The 12,803-nt window shown below is 41.9% G+C and overlaps 1 protein-coding gene across 1 annotated transcript in view; it reads right to left on the reverse strand.

Moving 5' to 3' along the window:
* LOC102381322 (transcription factor Maf) overlaps window positions 1-12,803 on the reverse strand; it is a 238,983-nt gene that overhangs the window by 216,759 nt on the left and 9,421 nt on the right. Inside the window, 1 exon segment of the mRNA XM_025211026.1 lies at window positions 10,476-10,537. Coding sequence (XP_025066811.1) covers window positions 10,504-10,537 — 34 coding nt within the window. The 3' untranslated portion in view covers window positions 10,476-10,503.

Below are 12,803 nucleotides of genomic sequence, written 5' to 3' on the forward strand. Positions count from 1 at the left end.
TTGGCGCTAGCAAGAAGTTGATTAGCTCCTCTGTCATCAGCGTGCATCAGGGTCGTGGAACTGAAAGCTGACCCGAGGCAGATCTAAATAACCTCTCTATTTTTAAGCCTTAATTATTCTGCTTACTAAAAATGGCTCTTTTATGAAAGTTACATCCATTCTCATTGATCTTGCCCCCCTTCGACACTTCAGCTTCCTCCACAGAATCACTGATTTTGCCAAAACATCCCAAATTTGAGGCCAGGGCCAGCTTCCATGAGTCCATCACCCCAGTAGGTTAAATCCCCAGAAAACCAAATGGCCAAAACACTAGATAGCATTGCATAATTGAGGCACTATAAGCGTCCGTTGCCAAATACTAGCAATGCATATATCTAAGCATTAGAGGCACACAGTTGGCTGGATTTGAACTAAATTAAAATTGTGATTTAAAACAACACAAAACAAAAACCAAATCCTAATTGATTTCCCCTCCATTTCAGCATCTGCCGTGCATTATAAACCCTGTTTGGGGCATACCCTGGCAGACCCACAATATTTATTTCACAAATAAAATGGGCTTTCCTGCTCTCAAGATGGGAAACTAAAAGTTGTATAAAAATCCGGCAAGAAAGCTTTAAATGGCTTTCATGCCAATAAATAATTCTTGCCCTTAATTTGAAAACCATTATGTACTTGAAGTGATGAGTGATTTAAGGCTACCTATTTAGGTTACCTGTGATAACGCATTATTTAAAGTCAAGACACTACAGCGAGTGCAATCAAACAAAAGCAGGGAACTAAAAGCCATCATTTGGAAATGACTGTGAAACATGTTATTCCCCCCCACCCTTCCTTTTCTTTTAAGTTTTTAATTAAAAACACAAGATGAAATAAATATTTTAGGCAACCAGCAACAAAATGGGAAAATACCATGTGTTTGGAGTTTTAGTGCCCTCCGAGCGCTGGAATTTATTTGCAGCAAGCAGAAAATAGACAGCAAGCATAAAAATTCAGCAGATTCCCGCTAGTAAAATTATTTATCAAGCTAACAAGGGAGGAACCCTTCTCGTAGCAACAAGCCAGCAAGGAAAAGACGTGCCTTTATATTTTACCTTTGGGTTAGCACACCAGTAAAAATGCCAACTGACAAGCACTTCACATAAACATTTCTTTCTAAATGAGCTGCCTTGTTAGAAAAAAAAATCTAAGCAAAGGAGCGCTACCGTCAACAGACAGGAAAATCCAGGATGAATGCTGTTTTGCTGCATGGTACAGAATAATATAAATAAAGACATAAAAATAATAGGGGTGCATAAATGAGTTTAAGAAATTAGCGCTTTGTTTTATATTTAAAATAGCTGCCACAGCTATAAATCCATCTTCGCTCTGGATGGTACAAAACGAGGAACGCATCCCAGCAATCTATTATTTAGATCTTCCTTACCTCTGGAACAATATATATATAAGTATGCACTGTGCCGTTGTTAGCCGTGCTATCCAAGCCCCACTGCAATATTTATCATATATTTATTTTACGACTGAAACCCTGAAGTCGGTTTTACAGTTTAGTTTAACGATACCAAACTTTGATTATAAATTATAAGTGGCTTTACTGTGGCCTGAAGAGACAAAAATTTGGAGACCGGCAACTGCCTGATCCCAATTAAATTTTAAAGAAATAGTGAAGTGACACATTCTCCAAGTAGCTGAGCTGTACCGAGGGCTCTAAATGACGCCTGTTGGCTACACACAGGGGGTCGCACCCTCGTAACAATCCTTTGCTAGACTGAACATTTGACGAGTGTCAGCAGCCTGAAATAAATAAATAAAAGCATGACAATCCACCGTCCTTCTTAATGTTGCAAACGGCTTGGCGGGAGGGAGCCCGAAGTCAGACTCAGCACTTTATCTGCTCCTGTAACTCAGGAAGTAAAAACCTGAGACATCTGGAGACAAAAAAAAAAAAAAAAAAAAAAAAAAAAAAAAAAAAGGAAACTTTCAGAGTTTTAGACTGAACCTTGATGGGAGAAGGAAACACAGGTTACTATTGGGGTTAGGGACCACTTCTGCCTTGTTTACTTGGGTAAAAACGCTCTGTCTTATTATGAGCCTGATTCAGATCACGAAGGATGTGAGGAGGGTGAGAAACAAGGAGAAAGGAATGTGAAACAGAGCAGGAAAAAAAACCCACAACCAAGCCAACCTCAAAATCTCCTTTTAGCTGTTTTGCTCCCCTCGAAGCCTAGCATTTTTTCCCCGCCTCTGCAGAAACTATCAGCGCTGGGTGAGTATGCAAAATCTCCCACTCCCTGACCAAACAAACTGAGCTGCTCCCACCCCAACTAGTGCACGGGCCAAAAAGTCTCCAACTCAAAAACGACCACCCGAGGGCCCGCTCCTGCCTTCTTCATGCACCCGAGGCTCCTTTGGGAGAGAGTGCGAGATCTGGGGATGCATGGCAGGCAGGCACGGGCTCAGGGCTTGCTGACTGCTGATGAATTGCACGCATCTGAATATTTGACTGTAGGGGACAAACGCTTTCGAGGAGCAAGCACAACCTTCTAGGCAAAGCATCAGCAATCACAACAGGAAAAAGCATCGCTGATGCAAACTGTGAAATAAAGATTTTGACTTTTATGTTTCTAGCCTTTGATCTGGTACAGCTGACATTACAGTCCTGCTGTTAATCCCTTCTTTTTTGATTTTTGATTTTATTTTTTATTTTTTTTAAGCAAAGACATGGGATGTTAGGTTCTTTTTTCAGTGTAGGAAGAGAGAGCCAGAAGGTGGGCTGGACTGGGGTACAATAGGGAACCTGGAGATGATCTGCTACTGTCTGAAAGAAGAAAGGCTATGGCAGCACTGGTCAACCTTGCTCCACCTTTCAGCCTTATGAGTTGGACACAGGCAGTCTGTGGGCCAAATCTGGCATGGGCGGCCAGCCCCGCACACCAAATGAAGCCCGCAAATGTCCCTGTGTGCTGTATCCAACCCAGTCCACTAGGTCTAGGACTGTGCTTCGGGTCCTACCCAGCACGCTTGGTCTGGTTGTGGGCTGGCCCCAGGTGGGACTATATCATCTAGCCCACGAGAAGCCCCCCACTCCATGGGCCATACTTTGAACTCCACTGGGCTAGGGGACACGATGTAGTTGCTTCTCTGGGAGCTGGCTGGTTAAAGTAATCAGGTATTCAACATGCTGTTTTCCACCTATTAGAATAGTATTTGGGGCCAAGCGATACAAACATAGAAGTCTCCTTGAGCCTAGAAACATGTGGGCCCTGTCTGCAGATCAAATGTAGGAGGAGGTCTGTATTATGCACAAATATGCCTCTCCTCCCTTTCCTCTCGCTGGCCTTTCTACAATCTGATGCTTTAAATAACAAAGCTTTTCTTTTTCGGGGAGTGGGATACATGTCCCTGAAAAAATAGGTTATTGTTTTAATATCAGAGCAGATTCTGCCTCTCTGGTGGAAATCCAGAATACCCTCAACTAATTTCACTGGCGTTATTCCAGACTAACCTTGTGTAACCAGGCAGCTCTGCCTCGTTGTTTCTAGCTTGCTTTCTACTTGCTAACTGTCCCAAATTGTGCCCCGAACTACACCGGTGTAACTCCAGAGGAATTAAAGTGATTCCAGTTCTGTCCCTACTCATTTGCAACAGGCTTAATGAGAACTGCGTAACTTTGGCTGCTTGTATTCAGTTTGAGCTATGGAAGTGAGGGCCGTTTCCATCCAAATTTCCCACTGATCCTGATGGAAACAGAAGAAGAAAAAAATGCAGCAAATGCACAGGAAGAACTGGCACATAGCATCTTCCCTGTCTTGCTTGTTATTTCAAACATTGAGTTTTAGGCATCCGGCCTGCAGGCAGCCCTTACACAGACAAGTTGTCCCGTCAAGCTTAGGGGCCCTCAGAAACACAGGGTTGCAGGGGCAAGCTTCTATTCTCCAACAGATTACTGCTGATTTCTATGACATGCTTCTGCCTGGTCTTTAGTTTCCTAAGACTATACAGAATGAAAAAAAAAACAATGGAAAAGCAGCACACTCAAGGGCCCTGTCCTGCAGCCTTCAGCACCGTGTGAATCAGCAAACTTTGGGACTTACTGGCTTGCTGGGAGAGCTTTGCTTTGTGAAAATGCAGAGGGTTTCTGGTAGGCATTTGTACCAAGGGAACTTCACTGCTTTAGCGTGACAAGTAGAGCAAATTTCCTTCGTGCAGTCCAGGGCTTAATCTCAGTGACTTCAGTGGGACTGCTCACATGCTTAGAGGGCAGGGGAATCAGTTCCTGGATGTCAATAACTCTGTACAATACCACTGCATAACATGAAACCAGCTATTTAATTACCAATCACCATGAACAAAAGGAGTCTTTATTTTGATTAACTTTGAGAGAACAAGGTACCCTGGCATCAGAGTATGTTTAAATAATTAAGCAGTGCGAGATAACTTGTCTGGAAGCAAAAAAAAGAGTAGGAAGAGGAGGAAGGAAAAGAACTAAACTCAGCCTTACTTCCCAATTTAAACCATGAATAACCTGGGGGTCAATTTTTCAGAATATCTCAGATCAATTCAATTCTCACCTCTGCTGCTTACCTGCTAGCAAATGAACTTACTGTGCCTTCCGATAGACTGAAAAGACTAAAAGGAAATCGCATTTAGCTGCATCTGAATAACCATGGTTATTAGATGATGCGTGCAGAGGAAAAATTACCATTTCCCTTCTCCTTCTCCTCCTTTTGATTGTCATTCTCACCTCACTGGTGATTAAGATGTAGGATGCTCTTGCAGATTGTTAATTAGGTGTTAATATCTGCAAGGGGCCACAGCAAGCTTCTACACCTGAGGTCATTTCTCAGAAGTCGGGCCATCTCCAGTGACAGTACCTGTAATTCCCATAGCTAGTTTGATTCCCACTCAACAGCTGGAGCTAGTGTTACTTTCATGTCTGGTTTCATTCCCTATCTGAAATTATATGAGTGCTAATATCTTTATTATCTTTCCTGGAGAGGTGCAATGCTTGAGAGAGTGGCACGGCGTGTTGTTCGAAGGCGGGGGGTTTTTTTCCCATGGCATTTTCAAAACATTTCAAGCAAAATCTTTATGGTTAGCAAATTGATAGCTGAAGAATCCATTACAGAGCTGGGGGGAAAGGTGGGAGGGAAATGACAGGAATTTTGGGTGGAAGAAAATACAAGCTCTGCCACCAGTGCAGCAAACTGGCATACATTTGGGGAATTAATATAATGGCGCTGAGACTGGAGGGAAAGGATAAAGGCAGCTCAGCCCCGGTGAGCTGTGGCAGGGGCGTGCATGTGCACGTGTGTGTGTTCGCAAGTGAACCCACCTTGAAAGGTTTTCAAGGACACATCATTTTGCTTCAGGTAATGAGTCATGTTATATTTTGGATGATTAAAAAAAAATAGCTTGGGGCTTTGTCTCATTTTGTTTGTGTTTTCAATCTGTCTTTCAGAAAAAGTCCCAGCTATTTGTGGCCTGCTCAGAGATCTTCACCCAAACTTTCCTTTGTACTCAGAGGGTGGAATTCACCTCCGAGGACCTGCACGAGTGTTACAGCGGTGCTATTTTGAGAACGTCTGTGGAACTTCACAGAAGCAAAGGCTGCGCCCCAGCTTGCTGCACGGGCATGAATTTCACCCAAAGAGATGAAATAAGGACACAAGGCAAACAGAATTGGCAGCTATCTGTATAGATCATTGGGCATGAGACAGCATCAAAGAGCCCTACACATGTTTCTTAAGTCTTACAAAGTCTTTAGAAGGTAAGAATGATTAACCTCATGTCAGCATCGGGTAAAACGGAGGCATCGAGCCATCAAAGGCGTCCCAACTCTGGATGAAGGCAACGATACTACCTACTTGTGCTGCAAGCTAGACGCAGGCTTAAGCACTTTGCTGAACCAGAAACCAGGCAACTTGATCAAGGTCACACAGGAAATCACTAGCACCAGACTAGAACTCAATAGTCCTGTCTTTCTGTCCCTTCATCCAAGCACTGTCCCTACCTGGAAGCATGAGGAATACCCTTCAAATGGGCAGCATTACATGGATCAGTTTCTGATCAATATAAAATAAACTGTACGGTGAAAACGGGTGGATCATTGGCAATTGCCAAAAGTTGCAAAACCCAAAGAAAAGATCTTATCAGCTAGCACTTTAATTAAAAAGTTATATTGCAGTTAACAGCTGCTTCAGTCACACCCAAGCAAAGGTGGTTTAGGGCTTAATTCCATAATCAGACAAAACTAATTATAGGACTTTGATAGGAGTTTTACCTGAATAAAGGCTGCCAAATCAGGGCATCAACCTACTTTTTTGCTTCTAAGGACACAAGGTGATTTCACTCTCTTGTCAGATTAACATGGACCGAGATGGGACAATAAATTTTCACACTTAATGAAACTGTAAACTTTGCAAATACTGGAAGATCCTTTTTAATTTTCGCCTAGGGGGATCATCTGCACAACATCCTGTAAATGGTATGTGGTGGTTTTTTCTACTCTTTCTTGGCTAATGTAACAAAATAACTTCCTTTGGAAACAAAGCATTCCCGTTTGGCCTAATATAAATATGTACATATATGCATATACATGACTCCTATTGTCTTCAATGGGAATTTGGCCAACGAGCTTTCGTGAAAGTTGTACGGCTAATGCAGAATTTAGTAAAATTTAGTCAAACTGAAAAGTTACTAATGTACTAGGGAAAATGTAAAGAGAACTCATTCTTGCATACAGAGTTTTGGCTGATTATTTATGGCCCATATTCTCTTTCCATTATAGCAAATATATGGCCCCAGGTGAGGAGGGGGGACAGGACAGAAAGAGGAAAACAATCCACCAGTAAGGTCAAGCTTCAACTGCCTGAACTGAAATCTTAAACTGGTGTCTGACATCACAGGCTGTTGCCATGTAAAGAGAGATGATGTCATAACAAGCAACCTTATTTCCCTGTGAACTAAAAGTGGACAGGAATACACAAGCAGATTCTTATGCAAGCAGATTTCTTTTGCGCTATGTGGGTGGGTAGCTGGGTGGAGAGAAGAGCAAGAGAAAAGAAAAAGGTAATGGATTTGCATTTTAAGACGTTCTGGGCATGTCTACATGAGATGTTTAGTGTGGAATTGCCTAATTAGCATCAAAGTAAACGTCTCAGCATCTACATGTGCACTGGTATTAGGCTGGAATAAACTAATAAACTCCGCAGCAGGGTAAGAACTTTTAAATACAAGTCTATCCTGCTGCAAAGATTTTTACTGTGCAGCACCGCATGTGTAGATGCTGAAAAAGATGTGCCAGAATCTATTGTGTCACATTAATATGCACATGTAGATGCACCCTCCATGCATGAAAAAAAAACACTTTAAAAAGTGACCTGCAAAAGGAAAAGAAAGAGATCTGTGGCCTGTACTGCTCCTTATTTTCTTCTTAGCTTTAGGGCTTGTCCGCATAGGAAAATTAAGTAGTGAAACCATACCAGTCTAACTCAAGTAGACAAACACACTCTGGGGTAAAAACAGATTTTTCCCTTTCGTTGGTTGATCTGGAAAAGTCATCCTTGGTTGAGAATCAGAACATCTAACTTGGGAAGTATACCAGCATAACCACAGTTGTGTAAATTCACCCTGTGCCTTATGCCAGGATAACTCCCATGTAAATGAGCCACTAGGCACAAGGCCCATCCCATGAAGTCAGTGGGAGCTGGGCCAGCATTGCACCTGATATAAACTGTATGTTGTCCATCTGCACTCCAAACAAGAGGATAAGTCCCCCTATTCTGTTCAACAGCCACTTCATCCTTCCAAAGTTTTCTCAAGCCGTCTTCAAAATACCCCACAAAAAAACCCTCATCTTTATTTTGTTAGGGGAAAAAAATGTTCTGATAATTTTATAAAGTGACTAAAAAATTAATTTCTTGCAGTTGACTTTGTGTGAGAACCTATGTACTTTCAGGGGTGCTGGTTGTAGCTGTACTGGTCTAAGGGCATAGGCAGATGAGGTTACTTGGGTAAATGTGGTGTCTTTTATTACGCCAACTGAATAATTGGAAAAATTGTTCTTTGCAAGCTTTCGGGCACAGGTCTTTCAATATGTATTTTCAAGCGCCCAAACCCCACCAATGTCCATAAGAATCTTGGACAGGTGAGTGGGTATAATTTGGCCCTCTGTGTGGCATTTTGTTTCTTATTGTTGAGTCCCAAATGTTAGAAGCAGAAACTTTACAGTCCCATATACAAGGAAACAGGAAACCCTACAGGTAAAAAGACTGGTTGGGGTCCAAGGCCACCCTTCAGCCTGCAAGCTATCCACTAATATCAGAAGGAGTTTGGCATGCGAATTAAAGCCAATAAAACAACCCTTTGGACTTAATATTTATCTCATAAAATGCCATAGTGTACTCAGGATGATGTTTTATGAGATACCTATTCATTTCATTAGTAATATAGCAACATATATTCAGAACATGCTTGCTCTGGAAAACTCCCAATGACTTCCCCAGGATCAAATGCGTAGAATTGCAGCAAGAGTTTCTTTGGCCCATCATTGAGATGGCATTGACCCAAAAGAGACATTATAGTGACTGCTTCTTAACCGACAGCTATTAGATTCTAGTCACGTGCATAAAATTAATTGCCTGAAATGCTAAAAATATGCCAGAAATAACATAAGTCTTTCAAAGAAATCAAGTTAGCAAGAGCGCCACTGACCACTACTACAGTCCAAAAATTCCCTTAACCAAACTTACTTTCTGAGAATAATCTAAGTGAACCTCCAGAGAATGTAAAGTATTGGAGTTTTCGTATATAAGCTTATTATTCCTAATATCAAAAAGAAACTTCCCCAAATTGTCCTTCTCCTTCCCAAATTCCCCATCTGACCAGATGTCTTTCTCTTTCTTGCTTTCACCTGTCAATCATGTTTGTAGCTGAAATTTGATTTCTCTCCCAACAGTAACCTTAGATGAAATATTACCATAGGGGTCAGTACAATCTGAACCTTGCCATAAAAGTTCGTTAACTCTTCCAAGACCCAATATCTATTTGCTTAAAAGTAACAGAACCAGCCACTGTTTGTTTTTTCAACAAGACCCACCTGGGTTACCATAAAGCATGGGAAGGAATGAAGCTTTCCCAGACGTAACGTGTCCTGTTATTGCAAATGTGAATTAGATCAAAAGCCTCAATTCTGAAGTGTCCCTAAATATTGGGAAAGAATTAGCAAGGATCACTTGCTGAGTATTTAAAAGTCAAGCACTTGTGCTAGCAGTGAGCCGACGGAAAACATATTGAACCTGCACAGGGATAATATGAATCTTCATTTGAATGTGAATTCTTATTAAAGCCGAATCCAGACATGCTTTCTGATCACATAACATGATAGCTACTTTGAAGGGCCCAAAATAGAGTGAGGGCTCAATTCTCTTCTGCTTTGCACCAGTGCAAAGCAGGAGTAGTTCCCCTGACCTCCGTAAAATTATACCTCTGTGTAACCCATGTACATGAGGGAGGAATCAGCCCACAAAATCTCTCACTTACGAGGCTATCCCAGGACCCAGTCCTCCAGTTCATACCCAGCCAGGCTCTTGTGCATGTTAGCAAGAGTACAACTTGTTTAAGGGTATTATGAGTACGTCCTGCTCCTACTCAGAGAGCACAATTTTAAATTAAAATCTTAGTTACGTTATCTAATGGAACCGAACATCGCTCCACTTTAGCACTATTTCTTTGCTGATGTAAATGCAGTGGTCCATAATCTCAATTAAAACTAGAGATTTCAAAATTAAATTAATACAGGGATAACTGTCACCAAAAATGTCTATTTAAAAATTACTTAATATATTTGAATCCCTGAAGAAAAACCAACCCAACCCCCAACAAACAGATCCCATAGACTTGCTTCAGATAATAAGTGGATCATCTATCTGGATTGGAAGGGGGGCAAAGTGAGTAAAAATGTTATCTCTGTTATTTTCATTAGCGTTGTATATTTTGTAAATGCTGGATGAATGTGAATATTGAGAGGAAGCCCGAAGCCATCTAATATGCATTAGATTCTATTGGAAATTCCGGGTACGGATATAAACTGACACAAAGCCCCATTATTTTCATCACGATTTGAGACAGATCTTCGGGAAGATTCACTCCTAACCTCCACAGCTGGCATCTACATGATCACATTTGAAGGCAAAAAGAAAACACATTTGCAAGGGATAAAATAAGAATTATGATGAGCAGGAGACCTGCTGGTAAACGAGAGCTGAACAGACACCCATGACATATTCTTTCGCACATCTGAATGGATGCCCAATGCAAAAGCCAGGGAAGTAAACTGGAATATTCTCACCAAATGCCATAGGTATTAGCTTAAGCTTCATGTTAGTAGTAACAGAGACAGAGATAGAGAGACAGAAAGCAAGAGAAAGAAAACACACACCTCCCCATATATGCAAATGAAAATCAAAATGTACCTTTTTTGACCTCAGGCAACAGGGATTTTCACATCACCGATGTAGAAGATTCTCTCGGGTACCTAATTTAGTAAATATATTAAAATAAACACACCGTTACTAAGAAAGCATTTAAAAATACCGTCAAATGTGTGTTTTGTACAGACTAGCATTGTGTGCATTGGATGCAAATTTAATTTTTGAAGGTCTTGAGCAATACAGAGGAACAGCATTTAGAGCTGATGAACTTAAGGAAAAGTTTTTTGGGTTTTTTTTTAAGCAGAATATAGCTTTCCCCCTTCCTCCCCCACACCGGACTTTATACAAAATTAATAGCAGGAGGATCTTAGCGGTAGGAAAAGGTCTTATTAAAACAAAACACAATTTTTGTCTCAAGAGCAAATATCAAACTATAATAATTAGCTTTCAATAATATAGTTTAAAAAATCTTTCTTATTAGTTGGGCTAATGCAATGGGCAACATAATTATCAATTTCTGTACATAGTCCCATTATTTTCCAGACAGGAGTTTAATAACAAAAGCAGAGCTGTCATTTCTCCCTGCGGTTACTCACAACGTACAAGTTCAGATTGTCAGAATATATTTAAAATCTAATTTAAAAAAAAAATCCACGCAGTTGCAATGAGTCTTTGGACAATAAGTGAGATAAACCAGAGAGTCAATCTACGCTGCTTAAACACAGATATTTTGTTGTGTCGCTACGTCTAGCTTTCTCTTACAATAGATGCAGTCTCTGTGTACTTACACATACAGCAAATCTTCTGCAAGAACTGTATCTGCAGATACATCTACTTTTTGTCATATCGCATGCCAGAGCAAAGAGAAACTGCATGTCTGATATATTTTAATTGAAAAAAGCAAGGCAGTCTATAGGTTGACTTGGCATTTGCTTGCAAAACAGCTGTACAGCTTTAGAAAGAGTCAGCTGTACATTTTGTGCCAACTAAATTACTCCTCCGCAATGTACAGAGCCCTTTTGACATCAAATTGAACAGCATGGCATATTTAAATATTTTCATGCATGCCACTTATAACAATGTTTCCTTGTAGTGGGATATTTTACATTAGATCATTCCTATTTGGAAATGTTTCAATACAGACAGGCATACGCACGCATGCACAAACACGCTTGTAGCAGCGCAGTTTGTCCGACGATGGCTTTTCAAGCCAGCACGTCTGCCTTGCTAATCATCCTGGTGAACCTCTCTCGATAGTTTTGGAGAAAAGGGACGGTGCCTTTTTAAATGTAATATTTGGCATTCTGCCCAGGATCTCTCAAACCAAAGGACTCTTTTAGACCTTTGGTGTCATTTTCCTCACCATGACCTCTCCTTTTATGCCAACTGGTGAATCCATCCTGTTATTAATGCATTCAGTGGGGAGACAGAGGTATTCAATTCTCACACCTGAAAAGCACCCCCCAAAAAATGAATAAATAAATGTTGTGGTCAGCCTGCTGTTGTCTTGCTCAGCCTTTGATGAGACTACCCCTTCTTGAAACCACAACCGGTCTCTAAAAGGAAAGAAAGAGAGCAAGCACCTCTTTCCCAGGCAAGGTGCACAAATTCATTTAACAGGTTTATTTGACTATGAAGGCCGTTGTTAATACAAGGCAATATTCCCAGAAAGAGGGCACTAAGGCAGGGCAGAGGCACGAAGCAGAGGGTATGAATTCAGCAAGTCTGATAGATAAAGCTTTTTTTTTTGGAGGGGGTGCATGTGAGTTACCAGCAAATACCTTTCCTCTCCTCTAAGGTCCTATTTTTAATATAGAGGCAGTCTAAAGACTGCGCTCAGGACGCTGGCCTGCCACCAACGTGGGGTTTCGAAACCAAAGGAACCTTATACCAGACCTCCTTCTAACCAAGGGCATCGCATCGCCCCCACCGGCAAAGGGACCCTGTTCCTCCTCCCTGGCAAAACAGCCCGAAACAGGCTGGAAACTGCGCACGAAGCGTCTCGTGGAGATGCGCCCGCGGGAAAAAAAGCCAGTCGCCTACTAACACCGCCGGGCAGAAAACCAGGCTAAGAGCACTGCCACGTAGCACGAGGCCACCGCGCAGTCAACGTCACCCACGAAACCTGTGCGCCCGTGTTAGCGCGTGGGGGGTTTTTTTTAAGCCAGCGCTAAGCTACATGAAGGTGTAGAGGAGGGAGCCAGGGGGCAGGCTGGCTGGCAGAGGGGCTCTGGGGCATCCACTTGTTTTTGATCCCGGGGAGCGTGTCTAGGGTGGGAGACTCGAGGGCCTCTCCCTGCTGCACAGCCTGCCCCGGCAGAGGTTGGAAGAGGAGGGAAGGCAGGTGCGGGCAGCGGCAGGGGGGAGGGG

Source organism: Alligator sinensis, unplaced genomic scaffold (genome assembly GCF_000455745.1).
Source record: "Alligator sinensis unplaced genomic scaffold, ASM45574v1 scaffold119_1, whole genome shotgun sequence".
NCBI lineage: Eukaryota > Metazoa > Chordata > Crocodylia > Alligatoridae > Alligator > Alligator sinensis.